This window comes from Mus pahari, chromosome 2 (genome assembly GCF_900095145.1).
Source record: "Mus pahari chromosome 2, PAHARI_EIJ_v1.1, whole genome shotgun sequence".
In the NCBI taxonomy this organism is placed as follows: domain Eukaryota; kingdom Metazoa; phylum Chordata; class Mammalia; order Rodentia; family Muridae; genus Mus; species Mus pahari.
This window is the reverse complement of record NC_034591.1, coordinates 90990245-91011521: the sequence shown is the minus strand read 5'-3', so window position 1 is coordinate 91011521 and position 21277 is coordinate 90990245. Positions and strand designations below refer to the sequence as shown.

The following is a 21277-nucleotide window of genomic DNA, read 5'->3' as shown; positions in this document are numbered from 1 at the left end:
TTTAAGTATTTTTAAAGGTGGGACTGGTACCTGTAAGTTTTGGAGTGAATACTCGATAACTTCATGTAACAACTATAGCCCGGTGGATTTATGACGGCCACTTTGCTTTTCCTGTAGATCGTCGTCGAAGAGTTCCTTGAAGATATAAACAACATTCTGAATTCGGGTGAAGTGCCTAATTTATTTGAGAAGGACGAGTTGGAGCAGGTTTTAGCAGCCACCCGACCAAAAGCAAAGGAAGTTGGAATCTCTGAAGGGAACAGAGATGAGGTAGCACATCCCAGAACTATGATGCAACTTTCTAAGACAGTCTCAACCCTTTTGTTCAGTAGACACAGAGCCCACGGGTAGATTTTGTTTTTTTACATGATTTTTTTTTTGAGATTCTATTTATTTTATTTTCTGTGTTTAAAGTGTTTGTTCACTATACTTTCAGAAATATCCATGGATACAGAAATCAGAAATCCCATTGCCTACACAGAGATTACGGTCATAGCCAGATAAATCCTCGTCTTCTTTGAGCCTGTACTTGTTAGAAAGGCTGAGAAAGGCTGCAGGTGCAAGCCTAATGCTTTTTATACTCTCGCTTGGCAGCAAGGTCCTACACAATGAAAACAGAAATATTTCTCTCTCTCTCTCTCTCTCTCTCTCTCTCTCTCTCTCTCTCTCTCTCTCTCTCTCTCACACAGACACATACTATCTGATTCCCGCCTCCATTTCTCCAGCTTTCCTTCCCTCTGCACCTCCTTCCACTTTCGAAGCTATTATTACGGGATAGTTAATGTGTCCCCAGTGAGAACTGCCCTGGGCCAGAGATGATAATGAGTCCAGTCAGCAAGTCTACTGCAGCTACCTTATGCCAGAGGGGCCCTCATTAGGGAGGTGCGGAACCTCAGGAGGCCAAAGAAAGAGAAGCAGCCCAACTCCTGAGAACGAATATGCAATGCACACTGTTCCATGCAAATAATCCATTCCAGTCCTGTTCCGTGGAAATAATCTGACCAGAAGTAATTTTAGGAAGGAAAGGATTTATTTGGCTGACAATTCCTGATTACAGTCCCTGATAGCTTGGCAGTCAGGGCAGGAACTGAAGCAGGCCATCTCACTTCACAGTCAAGAGCAGATAGAAAACAAAAACAACCCGGCTGCCTGCATATATCTACTCTTCTCTCACATACAGTTTAGTGTCCAGTCCATGGAATGATGCCTCCCACCATGGCAGGGTCTTCCTACATTAATGAACAATCAAGACAATCCCCACAGTCACGCCCACGGACAGCCACGCCCACAGAAGCCACACCCACAGACAACCGTGCCCACAGACAGCCACACCCATAGACAGCCACGCCTGATGTGGATAATCCCTCGCTGAGGCTCTTTTCCAGGTTATTCCAGGTTATGTCAAATTGATTACTAAAACCAATCATCACATACATTGTGGGAACTAATAGCCAAGGGAGCACAAGCCTCTACTGTGCCATTCCTGTTATACCAGTGAGCCGGTGGCCAATCACTGTGCCCCTGCTAACAGCCACCAGCCACAAAGCAATGTATCCTCCTCCTTGGCAGGAACAGCTGACATAAGGTGTAATATCCAAAACTAAGCTCTCCAGGGCCACCATTCTTTCAGGCTTTCCAGCTACAAAGATAAATGCCAAGACCCTGCCCCTTACTCCTGACCACTGTCCTAAAACAAAACCTATGAAGGTCTCTCTCCACTTACGAGGTCTCTTCAAAGCCACATACAGTGCTCAGAATGCAGTGAAAACTGAAAAACGTCTTTTCCTTTCTTTGGGATTGACTGCAGGGTCTCACACATGGTGGATAAGTCATCCATCACTAATCTCCAGTACTCCACTTTTATTGTTTGAGATAAGGTTTCAGTAGATCTCCCAGTGTAACCTTGAACTTACTCTGTAGTTCAGGGTAGCCCTAAACCTTCATCCTCCTGCCTCTGCCTCCTGGGTAACTAGAATTACAGAACCATACCACCACCAGGTCTGCCTCTAGCTGTCCTTTTTAGTACTTTCAGATTGCATGAGTGTCTTCATTACTTTCTTGTTGCTATAATAAAAATTACCTAAGACAAGTAACAAAGATGAAAGAGTTTATTCCAGATCCTAATTCGGGGTACATTACTGGTACAGCCCATCATGGCAGGGAAGTCATGGTACCAAGATCTTGAAGCAATTGCACGCAACACATCCACAATTAGAAAGCAGGAAAATGAATGTGTGCATGTCAAAGCCCAGCTCCCCTCTCCACTTTCTAAAGTCCAGGCTCCCCTGCCCAGGACACGGTGCCACCCAGAGTTAAGTCAGGAATTCCCACATCAAGTAATGTGACCAAGACCAGTGTGAGTCTAGATTTTGTCAACTGCACTGACTGTAGGTGTTTGCTATTCATCTAGCTGTGCTCATTTTGTTTGCTGGCTACATCCTCACTGTGTCCCATGTGCTCGCCCTCTTATTTTCAACTGAAAACTGATCTTTGTTGTCAGGTGTTTCAATATTTCATCAGCAGAGTGCGACAGAAGCTGCACATCGTTCTCTGCATGAGCCCAGTTGGTGAGGCCTTCAGGTCCCGATGCCGGATGTTTCCGTCCCTGGTGAACTGCTGCACCATTGACTGGTTTGTCCAGGTCGGTGACGGCCCAGGATGTCCTCTGTGAGAAGACAGATTTGCTTGTGTTGGGGGGGGGGGCGACCCCACAGAGCACAGCTCCTGATCCTTATGTTAGTTGTAAAGACTTCTAGGGAATTACTTAGACACAGGATGATGTTGATGGTCACAGAACACAGAGAAAATGCGATTTGTAAAGGGAGGGGAGGCCACTGACACTGAAGTCATTGTGATCCCGACAAGAGCTGTCACAGTGTATGGCCAGGGGGAGAGCTGAAAAGAGGCAGAGCCAGAGATAGCCCAGCAGTTGAGAGCACCGACGGTTCTTCCAGATGTCCCGGGTCTGATTCCCAGCACCCACATGGCTGCTACAAGTGGTCAGTAATACCAGTTCCGGAGGATCTATCTACCTCTTCTGGCCCCCAAAGGCATCGCACATGTGTGGTGCCCAGACATATGTATAGGCAAAATAGCAATACACATGAAATAAAAATTCATAAATCCTACCAGAAGAGGGTATCAGAGCCAGTGAGTGTAAGCAACAATCTCAAAAAGTTTTCTCGAAGCAAACAGAAAGACAAGAGAAAGGGCTGGAGAGGTACAGCGAAGCCAAGAAAGCCCTGACTTTAATCTTTCATTACATCATGTATTAGGGGGAGGGGCCACGCCACGCCACTTAACACGCATCTTCTTAGAGTCAGTTCTCTCCATTCTTCATGTGAGTCCGGCAGCCAGGTTGTCAAATTCAGGTTGTCAGGCTTGACAGCGCCGCCCTTACCTGCTGAACCATCCTGCGGGTCCAGAACTACTTTTGAACACTGATTTTTAAACTCTGCATGTGTTGATAAAAACGATCCAGGAAGAGATTCAACACAACATTAAGCCTCAGAACCAACGTCACTGAATAGCAATGAAGCATAGAGTGTAATTGTCACTGAAGGAGCAGTACCCTCACGACAAGAGGGGAGTGCTGAGAGGGAATAGTACAGATAGGAAGAGACCGGGGTGGGGTGACGAGCTCACGGAAGTCGCCTTTGCTTCTGATCTTTCCATTCGTGTAGCAAGCAAAAGCATCCACTGAAAGTAACTGAATGGGTAAACAGAAGTCTAGGGACTAGCCTACAGAGCCCGAAACTGATGTGTTAGGAAAGGCATTGTCAGAGATGCTCTGGGGCTAGTTTTCATGAACTGAAGGTGGAGCGAGCCAAGCATGGTGCTTGTAATCTCAGCACCCAGGAGGCTAAAAACAGAAGGATTGCTCCTCATTCAAAACCAACCAGGGCCCCAGTGTGAAAGACCCCGGTTCAAAAGCCAAGCAACCCTCAGGAAGATGAGAGGGAGAACTGGGGTTTCTTCTCCAGCTGTGCTCAGCTGCCCCACAGCAGCACAGAGTAACTAAGGGTCACAATTGACCAAGGGTCAGGGGCACTCCAAACAAGAGAGTTCGGAAGGTCAAGGTCTAGACCCGGCCTCGACCTTGCTACCGCATCACAGGGAAGTTTAGAGATCTTTGTGACCTGTATCATTCTACGCATAGAATTCCAAAGATAACCTCCCATTGCTTCTAGTCAGCCCATGTTTATCAGCAACTTCTCTGTGCTTGACATTGCTGGGGGGGGGGGGGCAAAGTGCTCAGCAAATGCAGACCTGGGTCCCCTGGAATATGGTTTTGTTCATGAGACTCCCAAAGCAGGAGGAGGAGTTAACCAGATGAAAGGAAGAGCCAGACAAAGAAGTCCTAGACAAACACCGTTTCTCAATTGTTGAACGATGTGTTGTAAAAAGTGACCGGCAGAATGTCTTTTTTCAGATTGCCTTTTTATTTACAGTGGCCCAGGGAAGCGCTTCTGTCCGTATCAAAGTCATTCTTCTCATCTGTCGACACTGGAAACGAGGATCTAAGAGACAAGCTTTCCCTCATGTGTGTGAATGTGCACCTGAGCGTCTCCCAAATGGCGGAGCGTTACTACAACGAACTGCGCAGGCGCTACTACACCACGCCCACCTCCTACCTGGAGCTCATCAATCTCTACCTGACCATGCTCACTGAGAAAAGGAAGCAATTAGTTTCAGTACGTTCAGTTTTGAAACACTTTTTTTTTTTTTTTTTTTTTTTTTTGCTTAGAATCAAAACTTTGGAGAGTGAATAAAAGATCTATACACCCATCTTAACCGAAATGCTAAGCATTCGCTCTACCACTGAGCTACATCTCCCTCTATCTAAAGAGCCATCTTCAAACCAAACTCACAACCTGTCATGGCGCCCAAAACAGGGTCTTGTGTTGCTGCTAGGGCCTCTCCATTCCTGAATATTTATATTTTTCCTTCTTTCATTTATATGCTGTTGGTTCAACAGAATGAGAGCAGCACAATAGCACAGGAGTTGAGCAGAGACCTCCCCATCTCTGTAGGGTTTAACATGGACGAAAGTTATCTGATGAGCCACAGAGATGGGTTCTGAATGCTCTAACATGTGCTGACGGTCAGCACCAAGACCAAGTGCTTCATTGTCACATGCTCTTCATGCCACCCGAGCTCTGCCATTTACATCACAATCTTGAGCCTGTTATGAAAGGTCTGTAAGCTTGAATAGAAGGTAACCCTAAACTGGGAGAGATACACGTCTTCAGTTACAGCACTTGAACTATGGACCACGCAGACCAGAAGTTCAAGGCCATCCTCAGCTACATAGTGCCCTTGAAGGCAAACCTGTACTAGATGAGATCTCATACGAACAAAAATTAAATAAGATTTTTTTTTTAATTTAGAAAATAAACTTTAGAAATACTTACAATTCCTCCTTGGATTGTTATAAATGTAAATAAGATTCTGTGACAGTTAAAATGAAACAAATACATACACAGTGTTCATGAAGTACTTAAACTTTGGCCTGACATGTGAGGTGCCCAGAAATAGTGCCAATTAACAGGATCCAAAATTGCAACATTTTAGACAGAGTGCAAGTGGAAGCCTTTGCTACTCAGATATTTAAAACAGCTTTCCTGTGTCCTAGCTTTGTAAAGGTGTGACTTGTAAGGAGTCCAACACTCACCTTTGACTTCTGCCTATTTGAAAAGATCTCTTTGACACACCTTCAAAGTAGTGTCTCCTCATCCTTCAAGAGGAATCCCTGTACTGTATACCACCTCTGCGGTCCTAGATGAAAGTTTTCACCCCTGGGAAGTGTTTAGTCCCATCCCTCAGTGAGCCAAATGGTTCAGGGACACCCCACAGTTATAGCCGGAGGGATCAGATCCTAACACACGGTAAATAAGGAGGCCTTATGCTATCTACAAAGGTTTCCCTACTTGTAGTAGTTCACAACTTGAAGTGTTACAAATGGGCATGATGATTCTGTAGGAATAAAATTTAATGTATAAATAATGAATAATGGCAATCCTCAGTTCATAACACTGTTGTGATTTTTTTGGTTGTTGTTGTCATTTAGGCACGAGATCGAGTAAAGAATGGTCTCACCAAGCTACTAGAAACAAATATACTAGTAGATAAAATGAAATTAGACCTTTCAGCTTTAGAACCTGTGCTACTACAGAAATCACAAGACGTTGAAGCCCTCATGGAAAAACTAGTGGTGGACCAAGAAAGTGCTGACCAGGTATACAGTGATATGGGAATAGTCATATGGGCAAGAAGGCTTCAGCTGGAACTCACGGATTGCACAGAATAAGTGTATGACCAAATACCTGTCAGGAAATGACTTAAGGGAGGAAGGGTTTGTTTGCACAAACAGGTTGAGGGGTATAGTCCATCCTGGCTTCAGCAATGTGAGGCAGTTGGTCACAGTGTATTTACAATCAAGAAGCAGAGATCCATGAATACCGGTGTTCTGTGGGCTTTCTCCATTTTATTCAGTCTTAAGACCCCCACAGCCCATAGACTGGTGCAACCCATATTCAAGGTGGGTCTTCCCCTGCTCAGTTAAATCTTTTTGGAAACATCTTTATAGACACACTCAGACTTGTGAGTGTGTCAAGTTGACAATCAAGATTAATCTACAGTAAGTGATAATTTCGTTATGTGTTTCATTAAAATAGATACCTGAACCAGTAATGCTATTTTTCTAGAAATTCAGTAATGTTTGAAGTTTTAAACAATATCACTTGATCAAATCAGGATGGTTCACCACCAAGTTGATGAGTTGATACCACTCAGTAACCAGAACTGAGAGTCATGAAGAAAGCAATATCTGAAATTATAAAATTGCTCCTCCCCCTAAGAAGAAACTATTGAGTTTATCACAGACATGAGGTAGATAAACAGCAAAGGGGATGTCACTCCCACTCAACATGGATCTAACACAAAGGGCAAATGCACTTCATTATCCTGGCTCTTTAAATGCAAGTCAGATGTCTTGTATGTTTGGATTTTTGAATTTTTGTATATTTTTGGAATGTCTGCACACATAGGAGATATACAACACCAGACTCAAGTCTAAGCACAAGGTCATTATATACACTTTATAAACATCTTACAGTAATTTGGTACAATCGTTTTTTTAGCTGCCCACACTTGACTGTGTTTGTCACATAAGATCGCATGTAAAATTATCTGCTTATGGCAGTGTTTGGTGCTCTAAATGTTTCAGATTCAGGTTTTCCTTACTGAGGATGCTCAGGTCTATAGCTGTACCACCCCGAATGTGCCCAGTCTTGTCTGATCTCAGAAGCTAAGCAGGGTTGGGCCTGGTTAGCACTTTGATGAGAGACAAGGATGCTCGGCCTTAATGAGACCTCTTAAGCAACCTTGATTCTGTGGTTAGGTCCGTAATGTTGTGCAAGAAGATGAAGCAACAGCAAAGGTGAAAGCCGAAGAGACTCAAGCGATCGCTGACGATGCCCAGAGAGACCTGGAGGAGGCACTCCCCGCCCTCGAAGCTGCCAATAAAGCACTGGATTCCTTAGACAAAGCAGATATCTCTGAAATCAGAGTCTTCACAAAGCCCCCTGACTTGGTCATGACTGTGATGGAAGCCATCTCCATCCTCTTAAATGCCAAGTGAGTCACTGGATGCCTGGTGAGATTCCCCTTTCACCGATGGTCTCCTTTCTCATATTTTTCTATATGTGTATTCATTCTGTTCTCTGACCACCTCTCTTTGGTTTGGTTGGTCCACTCAACAAATTTATCCAACAAGTATTTTATTCAGTGAATATTTTATGACAGATAGTGGAAGATATAAAACTATTGGCTATAGAATACAGGCAATTGGGGGGACAAAGAAATGTGAACCTTGGAAAAAACTTGAAGAACCATGATTTTCATGGAGAGGGAGCTGGGCAGACAGGCAGTAATTTCCTCATGAAGGATCATTGTGTATATGCCAAGCAAATTTCTTCTGAAATCTAGTTTTCAGATTTTCAACAATACAATCCTTTTTTAAAAATTTCATGTACATCTATATTTCATATAGATATATATTTGTGTCTAATGTATAATTATATGTCATATATAATTATATAGCATATATATGTCATATTGTTTGATCCCTCTCCCTCCTTTCCTCCAAGTCCTTCCTCCCTCATCCACATTTCCTCCCTTTCTCTTCAGAAAAGCGGGGACCTCCCATGGGTAGCAACCAGCCTTGGCATATCAAGTTGCAGAGAGACTAGGCACATCTAGAAGGCATTCTTTAAGACATCCTAACAAGAGAATTAAAAGGTCAAAGTTGAGGCAAAGGATAAAATACAAGAATTACAGTGTTTTTAAAATAAAAACTCTAGTTTTCATGCTGGAGAGATGACTCGAAAGTTAAGAGCACCTGCTGATCTTCCAGGGGACTCCAGATTGGTTCCCAGCACACACATCAGCTGGCTCACACACTTCTGTAATCCTGGTTCCAGGGGATCCCGTATCTCTTTTGGCCTTCACAGCCACTTTACACACACACACACACACACACACACACACACACACACACGATCCCACAAACAGACACAAACACATCATTAAAAATAAAATAACTCTTCTTAGAAACTACTTTCCTAGCCAGGCAGTTGTGGTGCTTGCCTTCAATCCCAGCACTTGGGAGGCAGAGGCAGGTGGATCTCTGTGAGTATAAGGCCAGCCTGGTCTACAGAGCAAATTCCAGGACAGTCAGTCCTACACAGAAAAACCCTGTCTTGGAAAGATGGATAGATAGATAGATAGATAGATAGATAGATAGATAGATAGATAGATAGATAGATAGATTGATAGATAGATTGATAGATACACACACACATACATACATACATACATACATACATACATACATACATACATACATACAATTAAAACTACTGTTCCTATAACATCTTACATTTCCAAAACTCTCTTACATTTTATTCTCTAGCAAATCTAGGTTGTAGATAATAATCATCCAATTCTCTCTCTCCTCATGAATTAGTTGGGCCATTACCAGAATTACAGTGCCAAGGTTGAAATTCCCCAACTACTGGGTAAAACTATAACATTCTCATAGCCACTTATCTTGGTGTTATCCCGCTGTGGATGGCAATGCCGTTAGCTCACCATGGTCTGTCTTACAGGCCCGACTGGCCAACAGCAAAGCAACTTCTTGGTGATTCTAACTTCCTAAGAAGGCTTTTAGAATATGATAAGGAGAACATAAAGCCTCAGATCCTGTTGAAGCTTCAGAGGTACATCAACAATCCTGACTTCGTGCCTGAGAAGGTGGAGAAGGTGTCCAAGGCCTGCAAATCCATGTGCATGTGGGTGAGAGCCATGGATCTGTACTCTCGGGTGGTCAAGGAAGTCGAACCAAAGAGACAGAAGCTCCGTGCTGCCCAGGTAACTCATCCAGAGCAGGACAGTTTAGAGACTGGGAGGTCATGAGCAACAGTCACTCACACTCTCTGTGGGAGGCCACTGTGACTCTCTTGTGTGCAGTGTGAGAGTGACTGCAGTCCTGGAAAGTGATTCATTTCTAGAAGTGGTGAGCAGAGATGATTTCCCCCCAGAAATTTTCTCTCAAGTCAGCCTTTGGTGTAGCATAAGAAGAAAGTGAATCTTGAGTAGATTCATGTCCTTAGCTTCAGGGTATAAAAGGACATGTGTTATATGTCTGCGATGCTTGTAAAGTTTCTCATAGTCTCTTACGGATCTGTATTCCCACACCTGGTGGTGTCATCTTGGGTGTCAGAACCAATGAACGCAGGATCAGACATGAGGTCCTCAGTGTTCTTGAGAAGAACAAAGAGTGAACTGTAAGTGGAGCAGGTTACCAAAGCTATAGGCAGCAAGCAGGGATGAGTAAAGCTTTTCTAGATACACCCAGAGAGTAAATACTGCTCTAGACACACCCAGAGAGTAAATACCGCTCTAGACACACCCAGAGGGTAAATACCGCTCTAGACACACCCAGAGGTTAGATACCGCTCTAGACACACCCAGAGGGTAGATACCGCTCTAGACACACCCAGAGGGTAGATACCGCTCTAGACACACCCAGAGAGAGTAAATACTGCTCTAGACACACCCAGGGAGTAAATACCGCTCTAGACACACCCAGAGAGAGTAAATACCGCTCTAGACATACCCAGGGAGTAAATACCGCTCTAGACACACCCAGAGAGTAAATACTGCTCTAGACACACCCAGAGAGTAAATACTGCTCTAGCTCTGTGATTACCCTACAGAGCCACCCACGGCTCTGAGTTAAGTCCTCAGCATAGTGAAGAAAGAGAACCAAGAAGAAATGGCAGGTGGAGGGAGGGAAGAAAGAATTCCTAGTCTAGTTCACAGCCTGACAGGAGCAAGCAGTAGTTCACCATCACTGGGAGAGGGAGAGGCACTTTCCCACTAGCATGGTGCCCATGTTCCTGTAAGCAACCCTAATGAAATTCATTAGGTTATTAAAAACAAAAGGCATAAAAGGGGATGGGAGAGTGGCTAGAAACGGAGGAGAATTGGGAAGAATAGGAGGGACACAAGTGAGTAATAGGAAGTGAATGTGATAAATATTATATACATGTGTGGAGATATTATAATGAAACCCATTATGTATAACTCATATATGCTAATAAAATTGCTTATTATTAACCAATAGCCTAGTTGTGGCCTGTAGGCCTTAGTTGGTAGACTTCTAACACAGAGAACTAGTTAAGTAATATTAGTCTTTGTCATACATGAATATTCAATTTGTTTTATAATTTAAAATCATAATCCATTGTGGTAACTACTACATCTGTTTCTCTATTCATTTTATGATTTATTTTGTTGGGCATTGTCTAAGTTGCGGTTTCTATTTCTGTGAAGAGACACCATGGCCAAGGCAACTCTTGTAAAGGGCAACATTTAATTGGGGCTGACTTACAGGGTCAGAGGTTCAGTCTATTATCATCATGGCTGGAAGCGTGGCAGTGTCCACATAGGCGTGGTGCAGGAGGAGCTGAGATTGCTATATCTTGCTCTGAAGAAAAACAGGAGAGAATTTCAGGCATCTAGGAGGAAGGTTTTTAAGACCACACCTACAGTGACACACCTCCTCTAACAAGGCTACAACTCCTAAATGTGCCTCTCCCTGAGCCAAGCATATTCAAACCATAACATTCCACTCCCTGGCCCCCCCCCCCATAGGCTTGTTCAAACACATGAAATTGTGGGGACATACCTAGGCATAGCATAATGCAAAATATATTTAATCTAACTTTAAAAGTCCCATAGTCTCTAACAGTCTCACCAATGTTAAAAGTCCAAAGTTCAAAGTCTCTTCTGAGATTCATCAAATCCCTTAACTGTAATCCCTTAAGAAATCAGAATAAAAAAGCAGATCACATACCTCCATCAACATGCAGGATATACATCACCATTCCAAAGTGTCACAGTGAGAAAACACGGGGCCAAAACAAGACAGAAAACCACCCAGGTTAACTCCAAATCTAAGTCTCCATGTCAGATGTCAAAGCATTCTTCAGATCTCCAGCTCCTTTCCCTCTTGTTGACTGCTGTTGGCAGATCTGACATTCTCTTGGGCCGATTCCACTCCCTCTTAGCAGCTTTCCTTGGCAGATATCCCATGGCTCTGACATCTCTAATGTCTTAGGGTATCCAAGGCAAATTCAACTTTACAGCTTCTTGTTCCAGTGTGTGGAATCCACACATGATCTTCTGAGCTCCTCCAAAAGGGCTTCGGTCACTTCTCCAGCTTTGCCCTCTGAAGCAGTCTGGTTGAATCTACTCCACTGCAGCTGCTGTTCTTGGTGGTCATACCATGGTACTAGCGTCTCCAATATGCTGGGGTCTTCCACTCCAACTGAGCTTCACCAAAAGCCTGTCATAGGCTCTCTATGTGGTGCCAAGCCTCATCATCTTTGTCTGACCCCTTCAGTCCTGGGCCATAGTCACCAATGGCCTTTCCTGGCCTCTCACAGTGCCAAACCTCACAGCTGCTCTCCACGACCCCTTTGTGCCTTCAAAACTAACACTATCTAGGTGATTTCTTACACATTACCAAGTCCAGCTGCAGCACAAGGTACAACCTTGGCTATCTTTGAAACACAGCTTCTCCGTGCTCTCAGAAAACATTTCCCAGAAGATTTCACCTCAGGGATGCTGGTTCTTCTTGATCACTGCTAATTTCTTAGCTCCAGCTAATGAGCATCAGTTGTCCCAGTATCACCTCTTTTTCTTGCTCTAAAGCCAAAGCCACATGGCTGAAACTGCCAAGTTCTGCTACTTGCTAGGGCTGGAACATGGCACCCTTGTTCTATTACATTATCACCAGCTTTCTGTTTTCTAACTCCTTCACTAAGCTTTGCTGTCCTGGAACTTGCTATGTAGATTGACCTTGGACCCAGAGATCTGCATGGCTCTGTCTCCTGAATGCAGAGATTAAAGGCATGTATCATTGCAGCTGGACTTAAGCTTTTCTTCATCTAGAACTTGTTCTGTCCCAGGCTGGACTTGAACTCAGAGATCTGCTTGCCTTTGTCTCCTGTGATTAAAGGTGTGTACCAACATTCCTGAGCCAAAACTTTTCCATGGCCACTATTCCTGATCAAAAGCCTGTGCCTTCCAGCCTCAAGATCTGAATCACAAGTGTGCCCTCCATTTCTGGATTGTAGTTCATTTCAGATTAAAAGTCAAAATGAAAACAATAACCAGGTAATAACACCCAATGTGACATAACTATTCCTTGTTCAAAAGCAAACACAAACAATAAGCTTAGCTGAGTGGGATCTTGCCCTGATATTACCACATCCTTTGTCTGTTTATCTCCTTGAACATGAAATTCAGCTCCATTTCCCTTTCTACTGTCCTTTATTACTTGAACCATACATTTTATATTTTTTCTTTCTAAACTTGCTATCCTTGATCAAAAATCCTCTTCATTAGATTAAACCAGAGAGCAAAGTCTCTGCTGAACTATTTTTTGTCAATGCAATTAATATACATCTCTTTACATTAGCCTCAGGTAGACTCTTCAGAAAATGGCAAAAAGTGGCCATATTCTTTACCAAAATATCACAAGAATAATCTCTAGGCTACATACTGAAATTACTCTCCACTGAAACATTAGGCCGGGTCTGCATAGTTCAAATCACCCTCAGCACCAATGTCTTCCATTTTCCCACAAGGATGGCCCATTAAGCCCCACTTAAAGCATTTACTGCTTTTCAATGTCCCAAAATCCACATTCCTCCAAGCAAAAGAATGCTCAGGCCTATCACAGCAATACCCCAGTCCCTGGAACCAACTACTGCCTTAATTAGGGTTTTAATGCTGTGAAGAGACACCATGACTTACCAAGAGACACCAAGGCTTGCTCTTATAAAGGACAATATTTAATTGGGTATAGCTCACAGATTCAGACTTTTGGTCTGTTATCATAGCTGGAAGCATGGCAGTGTCCAGGTAGCCATCATGCTGGAGGAGCTGAGAGTTCTACATCTTGTTCTGAAGGGAAACAGGAGATTCTGCCTTCCAGGAAGCTAGGAGGAGGGTCTCAAAGCCCACCCCTGCAATGACACACTTCCTCCCACAAGGCCACACCCACTCCAACAAGGCCACACCTCCCAATAGTACCACTCCCTGGGCCAAGCATATTCAAAGCACCCTAGAATCGGTCTTGTTGTTACTTCGGTTGCTTGCTTCTGATCTTATATTTTACTTTATGGAGAGGAGGGGAGTTCATGTATCCTAGGCTGACCTTACACTTTTTATATAACCAATGATGGCTCTTACTTCTAACTACAGTTGTTGGGATTATGGCTGTGGGTGCACACCACCATGCCTGGTTTTATGAAGCACTAGGGATCAAACCTAGGGCTTCATACATGCTGCACAAGTATCCTACTACAACCAAGCTACATCCCAGCCCAATCTGTGCAAGATGAAAGCCTTTGGGGACATGTTAAAATGGACATAAACCATGCTTTTAATCAATTGTATACAGGGGCCACTCAATCTTTGTGGGACCCATTTGCTTGCTTGCTTTTGTTAGGCCGAACTTGATGCTACCATGGCTACCCTGAAAGAAAAGCAAGCATTGCTGAAGCAAGTGGAAGGTCAAATAAAGACTTTGCAAGATGAGTACGAGAAAGGCGTGAATGAGAAGGAAAGTCTGGGTAAGAGGCCCCTGACTCACTGTAGACAGGAAAGGCCTGATTTCCGAAAGGAAGACGTTTTCAGAACCAGATCACAGCCTTTTAAAAGACTTTATTTTATTTTTAATTATGTCTATACATGAATGGGGAAAGCACATGAGTGCAGATGCCCTAAAGTCAGAGTTGCAGGTCAGTTGTGAGCCATCTAACATGTGTGTTGGGAAGCACATTCAAGTCCTTTACAGAAGCAGTAAGCACCCGCATCTGCTGAGCCATCTCTCCAGCTCCCAGATCTCAGCTTTAATCCAACATGCAGGATGTACTTACATTACATTACATTGTCCTTCTTTTGTGAGCTTCCTAGTACCAGATGAGAAGAATGAAGATACTATATAAATTCACTGTCTTACATACAAAACGGCTCATTTGAACATTCACATTATAACTCAAAAGAACACATGACTTTGGCCTAGACAATAAATACAGCAGGCCTACAGAGATCACTGTCTCCAGCAAGAACAAGGAGCACACAGGAAGACCTTAACATGGAAGAGGCTAGACTTGGCTCTGAAATGAACACACATAGGGAACTGGTGTAAGCTTTTGTAAAGATGAATTGACATCATTAGCTACATAACAATAGCTCCTTTGGAAACCAAAGCAAGCCAGTCAGCTCTTAGTAATTTGGGAAATATTGACTAACCTGACCAGATGTTCTCAAAATCATCCAGCAAAGAACATGGCCCTGACCAAAGCGCGCCTGGTACGTGCTGGAAAGCTAACGGCTGCATTAGGAGATGAGCAGGTTCGGTGGGAAGAAAGCATTGAGAAATTCCAGGAGGAGCTAGCAAACATCGTTGGAAACGTGTTTATAGCAGCAGCCTGTGTGGCTTATTACGGGGCTTTCACAGCCCAGTACAGGCAGCTGGTGAGTAAGATGCTATGTGTGGAGTGGGAAGAAACAAGAACTGGGTGGAGTATGGGGGACTCCTTTCCCCAGGTTTCCCAGGCAATTCACTAGGGCAGAAGTAAACATCACATTTATTTACACACACGCACACATAGACCTTCTCCTCTCCCACTGACTGGTGACTGTCTGCACCTAAACTTCCAATAACATATTTCTCCCTTTCCTTCTTCTACATTGTAAAGCTACTCATCACTCAACACAATAACCTTGGAGACAGGAGGGATATAGTGTGGTCCCTACCTTCATGTCAGAAATGGCATCTAAACTCAATGTGTGTGAAGAAGTAAGACAAGCACTTGAGGAACGAGACAGGAAGGAGCAAAACACTGTATGAAAACACACACACACACACACACACACACACACACACACACACACATATATATATATATATATATATATATATATATATATATATATATATATATTCTGTCTACATGTACTTTCCAAAAATACCAAATTAACAGGAAAAACTGCATAGTAATTTTTTATTAAATAACTTCCTAAAAATGTTCACCTTCATGAGCAATAGAGCATAGTCTTATAGTCACCCAGACTTGGAAAGAGCTCAGGGATGCTCTGGTTCAGTGAGATTTGTTGGAAGGAGGGGAAAAACAGTTCTGTATCATGCCTGAAGTTATAGTAATGGCATGGTCTAGCCATCCTCCTGCTGCTCTCCGTCACATATAAATGTTCCTCCTTACAGCTTATAGAGTGGTGGATTGAGTCCTGCCTGGTCCTGGAGATCCCCATCGACCCCTCCTTCAGTCTCATTAACATTCTTGGTGACCCCTATGAAATCCGGCAGTGGAACACAGATGGACTGCCCAGAGACTTGATATCAACTGAGAATGGCATTTTGGTTACTCAGGGGAGAAGGTGGCCTTTGATGATTGATCCCCAAGATCAGGTGTGTAACAAATGCTTGTGATAGAGTGGCCCTCTGCTGAATATAACATGTAAGAAAGGATTTTTAACATGATTGAAAGACCACAGGAGACTTAGATTGAGGGAGTTGAGAAGGCTTCTCCTCGGAGTCCCTCATCTTACAGAAGTATTCAGTTTTGAGAAAAATCAGAAGGGACCTGTATTAGAGCCCTTTATTCTTCATTTTGACTGATTTGGGTTAGAAGGTTGGCTACTGGCTTTCCATTTTCTACTTGGGAGCGTATAAATTGTGAGAAATGCAAGATAATGAATCCTTTTACCCTAAAAGTCTGAGGAATCAGGATGAAGTCAGAAATAGATGGAACTGGGGCAAGTCTGCCTCTGTTTACAGATGCCTGCTATCTGACTTCCTAAATGCAAAGTGAGGATTAGAACAGGAAGCCCCTGAGAAAGTGGCAGAAAGGAAGCTGTCTGCCTGTCTTCCTGAGGATTCCATTGCTGTGAAGAGACACCAGGACCAAGGCAACTCTTAAAAAGGACAACATTTAACTGGGGCTGGCTTACAGTGTCAGAGGTTCAGTCCATTATCATCACAGTGGGAAGCATGGCAGCATGCAGCAGACATGGTGCAGGAGAAGGAGCTAAGCATTCTACATCTTGATCCTAAGGCAACCAGGAGAAGACAGTCTTTTGTAGGCAGCCAGGAAGAGGGTCTCTCTTCCACCCTGGGTGGAGTGTGAGCATAGGACCTCAAAGCCCACCCTCACAGTGACTCACTTCCCCCAGCAAGGCCATATCTCCTAATGGCGCCACTTCCAGTGGGCCAAACAAATTTAAATTACTGAACTGCAAACAACCTGGGCTTTCCTGGGTGGCTCTTTTCTTTCTTTGTTTTACATTTGGACAAAAAGTGGAATCTTAAACATTGGATTTAAAAGGTTTTTATTGGGGAGAGGAATTTTTTGTTTGCTTTGTTTGAGATGGGGTTTGTCTTTTATATCTCCAATTTAGTTCTAGACTGAACATCTCTAAACTTTATTCAAGACACTTGCACATTCCTGACATTTGACCTTCTTTGTGCTTTCTCACACAGGCCAATCGATGGATAAGAAACAAGGAAAGCAAGAGTGGGTTAAAGATCATTAAGCTTACAGACACCAATTTCTTAAGAATACTGGAAAACTCCATCCGACTGGGTTTACCTGTCTTACTGGAAGAGGTTCGATTTTTACTTTACCATTTTATGTTAATACCTAACTGTCAGATGTCTGGAATGCTGTACAGGTCACCAGACCACACCTGCACATGTGAAGGACACCAGTCAAGTCCATTTTCAAATGGGTCAAACCAGCTGCTACTCGAGTAGTAAATTCTCAGATGAGCTGGGACCTGTTGGCTAAAAGAATTTTTCACCCCACTATTTTGGAGCTAAGAGTCTTTCCTCACCATGTTCCTCATTCCCAAGCCTCGCTGCAGGCCTTAAAGGATGAGAAACACGAAACGAACTATTCTGGTAGACGTACTCATTATTTGTACTTGGGCATAAGGTCAGATTAAAGAGATCAGTATTAAAAATGAACCTTTTCTCTTTTTTTAGACAAGTCGCGTATATACAGGCTGGTCTCAAACTTACTATGTAGCCCAAGGTTACCTTGAACTCTTGATCTGCCTCCCTCTACCTCCTAAATTCTGGGATTACAGATATGTGTCACCAAAGCTGGGTTTTACAGTGCTAGTACTAGGACTTGGGTCTTTGGGCATGCTAGGCAAACACTCTGCCATCTGAGCTCCCCTCACATACCCCAGAGGAGTGGCTTAATGAGTTAAGATGTAAAATCGATCTTGTCTGTCTCAGCACTTCCTGTGGAGGCCAGGGAGGAGGTGGTTCACAGGTTGTACATGCATGAGGCGGTCAGAAGTTGACTTCAGATGTCTTCCTCTTTCGATCTACACCTTGTTTTAGGAAACAGGGTCGTTCACTGAACCGGGAGCTCATCAATTAAGTATACAGTCTTAAATAAGCTCAAGGCAGATTATCAACTTGGCTACAAGGGCAAGCAGAAGTTCAGTCTTTTTGAGATCAAGAGGTACCTTCAGGACAATGAATTGGCACACAGACCTACTTGTCTGCAGACAGCCGAGGAGGGGGTCACCCAGCAGTCAGGTCCCGTCGCGACCTTTGCTCTGCTAGCTTAGTTCTCATAGGGATGAGCAGCATGTGAGACCATCCTAAATAAACACTCTGCCTTCCTGTTGGGAAACGCATGATCACGGAGGAAAGTACATATTCAGAGTAAATTCAGAGGCCCTTAAATGACAAGTCGGTGGCAGTCATTTTCAACTCCTTGCTTTTTTGCATGTTTTTTTTTTCCATTTTTTTAAGCTCAGAGAAGTCTTGGATCCAGCCCTGGAACCCATCCTTTTAAAGCAGACGTTCATGAGTGGCGGAAGACTGCTCATCCACCTCGGAGATTCGGACATCGATTATGACAAGAGTTTCAGGTTTTACATGACATCCAAAATGCCGAATCCCCACTACCTACCTGAGGTGCATATGAGCTGTTAGTCTGCAACTTTTCATCCAGCTGGGCTGTATGTGATGCGTCTCTAAGGCTTGGTGGACTCCCACCTTCAGGGATCATCTGAAGACCTCCCCTGCTCTCCCTTTCTCCCTCTGCCACCCTCCTTTCCAGTCATAGGACACAAGTGCCCCACCCAGACACTTCCCAGAGCAATGACCTATCTCACAGCACTGTTCAAATGCCCATGTCTGTACTCCCAAATAAAAGTGTCGCCTATTGGAGAACTCGGTTGACTGGGTGAACTTAGAGAATCATTGGCTAGAGTCCCTGTAAGTGTTGTTACACATGGCAGAAAGTACTGCCTTTCTCCTTCTTGCCACTAATTTATTCAAGAGAAGTCTGAATATTCTGAGAGTATACTCATAGTTTCACATAAAATATTACAACAAAATGAGAGATAAAGCTCATTTCACTACAAATAAAGCTTCTTTTTAACAAAGCCATTATGTTATCATTATATATATATATATATATATACATATGCATATACATATGCAAATACATATACATATACATACACATATACACATATATTCATGTATACATATATACATATATCATTATCACTATATATAACTGAGAAATTTTATTACCTTGATTGGTCCCCACGGATACCCTATTAATTCTTGAATAACTCCCAGGAACTAAAGCTTGACAGAGATGAAAGGGCTTGCCCAACAGGAAAGTCCTGAAGGACGCAGCTGGAATTCAAACCCGAGGTCTTGATTCTAAAGTGCTGCTACTAACCTTTTCCTGGCGCCTCAATCCTTCGACCACCATGTAGGAGCCTGGGGGGAGGAAAGGGGGGAGGAGATCACCACTGCTACTAGCAGAGAAGATCCTGTTTGAATTTTGAAAGCCATGCTACGCTTGGCATATGTGCCTAGGCGTGTGCATGGTCAGACTAGGGACGCCTCTCCCTGGATAACAGGGAATCCTGTTTACATTTAAACACAAACACCTTGTTGGGCCAGCCTATACTTAGGCTCTCATGCACTGCCTGCTTCTCTTCCAGGTGTGCATTAAAGTCACCATCATCAACTTCACTGTAACTAAATCGGGTCTGGAGGATCAGTTGCTAAGGTAACCGGAACAGAGAATATGCATGGGGAGCTGGGTGGTGGTCGTGGGCTGCCTAATGTTTTATTTAGAAGGGTTTTTGATGTTTATTTTTTATATTTAATCCTGTGTATGCATGTCTGTCTCTGTGTACCTGCACTTGAGTGCAAGTACCTTCAGAGGCAAAAAAGATGGCTTCTGCAAGCGTGGGATGCACTCTTAGCCCCTGAATGATCTTTCTAGCCATTGTTCAAATTTTTTGACAAAGGAAAACAAATAATAAATCTCAAAAATATATATATATGTCAGACTTTATCAAATTCACAGCTAAACAGAAGGTCTTTTTTGAATATGACATCAAACTCTAAACACTATCTGTAGTATTATTTTAGCAATGTATTTATTCATTGAACTTATTCCATGTTTATATACACATAAACATATGTCTGAAGGCTTTATTATCATCCTTTCTGTGTATCATGTTATATATTTACATATATATTATTATGTACAGTGCTTTACTATCCTATCACATTCTCTTCACTGTGTATATCCATGTGTTGTGAGCACCTTCACTTCGGCAGTCAGAGGACAAGCACAGGAGTTAGTGCTTTCCCTCCACCACAGGGGACTCAGGGACTGATCTCAAGTCTCCATGCTCAGCAGCAGGCACTGGTAACTACTGAGCCATCGCAAGGGCCCATGCAGGGGAGAGCCTTAGAAGGGTGCTTCTCAGAGCATGCCTCCCTCTAAGGAGGGCACTAGATGTGGAGACGGAACTGACAAAATAGAGCTTGTGTCTTTTCATCTTTTGCTTTGCTATAAGAATAAAATCATTTATCATTTACGCAGAAGAATTGCTTCTTTGAGGTGGTAAGGTTTCATAATCTCCCAAGTCAGTATTTTTTCAATCCTGTATAGAATGTTCCTATTTCCAGTTTGGCATAGGTGAGCCTTAGTGAATGGCATTGACCGATTAAACTGGTAAAATGGTTCCCTTTAAACAAGTCAGTGCTGTGAAAACAATGGTGGAGACCAGAGCTCAGACATACGGATTGGGAACCAGAGCTGCATGCACGACTGGGGAGACACAGTCCATAAAGTCCTGGATGGGCAAGCAACAGGACCTGCATTCAGTTTTTCTATTTATCTACTGTTAGTGGGGAGTGTCGTGTCCATGGGCCGTGGAGCATGTGGAGAAGTCTGAGAACCACCTGTCAGAGTTAGGAGTCTCTCTTCCCTGTGTGGGATCCAGGAGCTGGGCTCAGATCATCAGCTCTGGAACGGAGTACCTTTTCCTGCTGAGCCATCTCTGGGGCCCCTGGGACCTCAGTTAGTTCCCAGATCTCACATAAAAAGGCATGTGTGTATCCCATGCTTGGAATCCCAGTGCTGGGAAGGTAGAGGTGGGCAGATGCCAGGAGATCTTCAGTCGGCCAGCCTAGCCTAGTAGCTGAGCTCCAGGCCAACAAAGCCAGACTCAAAATAAGTTTGGTAGCATTGCTGAGGAAGACCACCAGAAGTCATCATCTGGCCTCCACCTGCACACACGCGCGCACACACATACACACACACACACACACACACAC

General features: G+C 43.6%; 1 protein-coding gene across 1 annotated transcript in view; it reads left to right on the top strand.

Moving 5' to 3' along the window:
* Positions 1-21277, top strand: part of Dnah6 (dynein axonemal heavy chain 6) — a 195435-nt gene that overhangs the window by 112927 nt on the left and 61231 nt on the right. Inside the window, exons 47-58 of the mRNA XM_021190740.2 lie at positions 118-270; positions 2501-2641; positions 4452-4694; positions 6071-6238; positions 7403-7638; positions 9171-9432; positions 14087-14210; positions 14921-15117; positions 15866-16069; positions 17141-17266; positions 18431-18595; positions 19645-19712. Coding sequence (XP_021046399.1) covers positions 118-270; positions 2501-2641; positions 4452-4694; positions 6071-6238; positions 7403-7638; positions 9171-9432; positions 14087-14210; positions 14921-15117; positions 15866-16069; positions 17141-17266; positions 18431-18595; positions 19645-19712 — 2087 coding nt within the window. The remainder of the gene's footprint in view (positions 1-117; positions 271-2500; positions 2642-4451; positions 4695-6070; positions 6239-7402; positions 7639-9170; positions 9433-14086; positions 14211-14920; positions 15118-15865; positions 16070-17140; positions 17267-18430; positions 18596-19644; positions 19713-21277) is intronic.